Source organism: Morone saxatilis, unplaced genomic scaffold, assembly GCF_004916995.1.
Source record: "Morone saxatilis isolate NCDOM2014 unplaced genomic scaffold, NCSU_SB_2.0 Contig16, whole genome shotgun sequence".
Classification (NCBI taxonomy): domain Eukaryota; kingdom Metazoa; phylum Chordata; class Actinopteri; family Moronidae; genus Morone; species Morone saxatilis.
In genome coordinates, this window is record NW_023339718.1 from 4,394,123 (window position 1) to 4,398,173 (window position 4,051).

The window sequence follows — 4,051 nt, forward strand, 5'->3', positions numbered from 1 at the left end:
GTGTACAAACAACGTTTCAATAGAGTCATTTAAGGACTTTAACTATCGAAGGAATAGTTTGGCATTTGGGGAAATACTTTTACTTGCCGTCTTGCTGAGAGTTAGATGAGGAGATTGATACCACTCCACAGCCTGTACATCAGTCATAAGGCCACAGCCAGCAGCCAGTCAGGATATCTTAACATAAAGACTGGAAACCGCTAGGCTGGCTCTGTCCAAAGGTGATAAAAATCCACCTACCAGCTCCTCTAAAGCATTTTCTGAAGCTATTTTCTGAAAGAAGTCAAATTTCCAGCAGAGTTTTATGAGTTGTTGCATTTGGGGAAACAAATTCTTAATTATTTCTCCCTTTTTGTAAATTCTGCAAATACCTGAATCCCGACTTCTGCTCTCTATCTTTGTTTTTTTCAGTGTTTTGCAGCAGCAGTTCCCCCAAAATATGGCCAAGTTTGGTACATAGCATAGCACGCCATCACCCATCACCTGGGCGCATGTCCAGACTGCCCATATGGTTGATCCGGGCCAGCTGAAGCCCATTTAATCGACTGTGTTATCTCTCATTTATTTAATCTGAAATGAATCTGTGCTAAACTAAGCTAAGGTAATCTGCTGCTGGCTACAGCTTCATATTTACACAACATAGAAAGATAACTTTTCCAACAGCTACTCTAGCTAACAACCAACGGCTACTGGGATGTATTTCAAACCCTGGTGTCAGCCATCTTCTTCTTTTTTTTATTTAACATTTGGCAAGAAGGGAAATAAGCTTATTTCCTAAAATTTCATTTTTCAATGTCATCAATTTTTCCTTTAAATCAAAGAGGAATGTTTTGATCTGTCATTTTTCTCACTTAATAAAAATCTGATTAAATTCACTTTTAACATGTTAAAAATTAAGATAAGTATTTTCAGGGTATGGTTGGGTACACTGTAAAACCTGACAACACATAAATGTAATTAAGTTAAGTTAATATAAATTAATCTACATGAATTAAACTCAAAAATGAATTGTTGAAGCAACTCAGTTGTTTTGAGTGAACTTAAATATAGGTGATTTAATTCCAGTTTGTTCCACTGACTCATTTTCTTGAAGTAGACTTTATATAATTATATAAATATAAACATTATAATGCTGTATAGCTCAGGATTTTACAATTTTAGTTTATAATTCAGTTTATTTATCATCATAAACCCAAATATGCATCCAAATAATCCTTAATGATCCCCCCAAAGTGTAAAGATTTGATGTTTGTCACATATAAGAAACAGAAAATTAATTGGCTATCATTTTAATAATTAATTAATTATAACTTGTACATCAGCTGTTTTGACAGGTAATGTAATAATATGCTTTAGTGGAAGTAAACTGAGTAAATTAAACTTAACATTTGTATAAAAAAGATGCATTTAAGTGACTTTAATCAGATCAATTCTGTTGACACATTTTAAATAAGTTTGGAGAAACCTAACTTCAGTTAACTGAAGGGTTAATTAGTACAAATTCACTTAATTTACCCTGAAGTTACCTTAACAATAAACACTTGAGTTACTTCTACTCGTCAGGTTTTACAGTGTACATAAACTCGGATAGAAAAAGACCAAGAAAACAGTATATTTCCCTTAAATAAAGTGTTTAAAATCACAAAAAACCCAACTTGCTTATTTTACCTGGATGAATTCTCTGAGATTCGTCCGATTCATGCAGCTTTAATCCAACTTTTGGGGATGGCGCAACACTACAACTAGCAGTGTAGCAGTGAATTAGATCCCGTATGTAATTCAGATGTAATGTATTTATTTATTTCGTGAGTTCTGTATCATGTCTTCTGTGTCACAACTCAACAAATCAGTATGTTAAAACTCTGTTTGTGTGTTATTCTCTCTCTCTCTCTCTCTCTCTCTCTCTCTCTCTCTCCCTTAAAATGAATTGAATGGTGTATTTGTGGTATGTTATGCTTTTCTGAGGAATAGTGAATACTGGTTGTGTTTCTGGACACAATTCTGTGAAGCTTTACGGTGTGTCTTATTTCTTTTTACATTTTCATCCATTTTTTAATTTTTTTTGTACACTAAAATATGAAGTAATGTTCTGCAACAGAGGGACTTGATCATTATTTTTTTTTTCTTAACATACTGTGAGAATGGAGGGAGATGACGTATTTTTAAGATGTCATTGATCTTACACTGTACCAACATTAGGTTTCCTAAAAACAGGATTTACTGTAAGTCACTCTGCGCTCACTTTTCATGTCAGATTTTAAAGTTAAATATTTCAGTATTTCTGTGCTTGTATGGCCTTAAATGATTGTCGTCTTTTATGGTACTATTGTTTGTGCTTCCAATTATCTTTATTATAAAAATGTTAAAGACAAGAAATCCGTGTGGTCTTTATTAAATGATTTTTACCAATATGTTGTATTCGTTGTACGTTTTTTATCAATATTTTTGATAAGAATAATACAGTATCTATAAGTTAATGTCATTTTTTGGTCCAATTCAGGCACTTGTTAGTTTTTTATTATTTCTGCAAGCTTTGTTCAACTTGTTGTACATAAATCTTAAATCTTAAGACACAATTTAATACAATTTATCCTGTCTTATCCTGCTGTTTTAATATTATATTTTTGATCATACAAGAGCAAAACATACGTTGCGTTCAAAACTAGCAGAAAATAAAAACACCAGCTGCCATAACATGAGCTCACATAAAAACACAACTTGTTAAATCTTGGGGACTCTCTGACAATACTAATACTAAAATACTGACAATATGCTGTTTTTGCCATCCATTTCTATTTTTTTGTGTCTTTATCAACATGGATTATGTGTAAAATTAGGCTATTACTGATGTATGTATGTCATTAAGTGATTATTAAATATCAGAAATCGCCCTACATGGTAGCAGCTTATATTTATTTGCAACCAGAGCAAAAAACAAAACAAAAGCCAAGGTACAGTTGACCATAACACTATTTAAAAATAAATCCCAGCCAAATTGAGCCACTGAATTACGAGTTTACGAGGTGACCCTGAACGCGCCACCGTCCAAACAGCTGCCAGCCCCTGTTTACGCATGCGCACCTTGAGATATGAATAAGCAGCAGCGTAGAAAGGTGAAGAAGACAATAATACGTGAGCTCAGTGTGTGAAAACAAACAGATAAACAACATTAACGTGAGTTTTTTTAACACTTTTACCGGTTCCAGAGACGCAGCTGGACGTGACGCGTTAAAGGAGGCTCGTTAATAATAATAATATTTAGTTTTTACACAGTTTTTTTTAACTTTTTTGGTCTTGTTGACAGAAACAATGTTGTCATCGGTGTTTACCTCGGTTTTGACGCCTGCCACGTGCGAAGGCGGCGTTGTGCATGAATGAAATGGGATTTACCGGCGCGAGGGAAGCGTCGCGGGACCTCACGGTTGGAGAATCGATCCTCTTGAACACTTATAAATTATAATATTTGAGTTTATTTCTAACATGGAGTCTGTCGGGAAGTTTGAGTTCAACAGGAAGGACCTGATTGGCCACGGTGCCTTCGCGGTCGTCTTCAAAGGCAGACATAAAGAGGTGAGACAGATCGATATGTACCTGGATCTGAGTATCGATAAGGCTGCTGTGTTTACATTTATTTGAACTTTTCCAGAAACGAGACTGGGAGGTTGCTGTGAAGTGCATCAACAAGAAGAACTTGGCCAAATCTCAGGCTCTGCTTGGTAAAGAAATCAAAATATTAAAGGTAATACGTTTTTTTAATGCTTCTTTAAACTGTGTTAATGTCTATTTGTGCATCTTTTTGAACTAAAATCTATATTTTCCCACCTGTTCCAGGAGCTCAAACATGAGAATATTGTTCGCCTGCTTGACTATCAGGTTTGTTTTCCTCACAGACAGACACACACACTCAGTAAACACACATGTTGCAGCAACACTGAACCTTTTGTGCTCATGTGATCACAGCTGTTGGATGTTGTAGTTTTACACCGAGCTCAAAAAACCTGAATGACTGGAAATTTGTAGTTTATGTTTTCATTTGGGAAGATTTAATTTT

General features: G+C 34.8%; 1 protein-coding gene across 4 annotated transcripts in view; it reads left to right on the plus strand.

Annotated features, from left to right (window-relative positions):
* The first annotated feature begins 3,089 nt into the window (after positions 1 to 3,089).
* Positions 3,090 to 4,051, plus strand: part of ulk1a (unc-51 like autophagy activating kinase 1a) — a 19,177-nt gene continuing 18,215 nt past the window's right edge. For all 4 annotated transcript variants that reach the window (XM_035658314.1, XM_035658316.1, XM_035658315.1 and 1 more), the window contains exons 1-3: positions 3,090 to 3,570; positions 3,647 to 3,739; positions 3,832 to 3,873. In XM_035658314.1, coding sequence (XP_035514207.1) covers positions 3,481 to 3,570; positions 3,647 to 3,739; positions 3,832 to 3,873 — 225 coding nt within the window. In that variant the 5' untranslated portion in view covers positions 3,090 to 3,480. The remainder of the gene's footprint in view (positions 3,571 to 3,646; positions 3,740 to 3,831; positions 3,874 to 4,051) is intronic.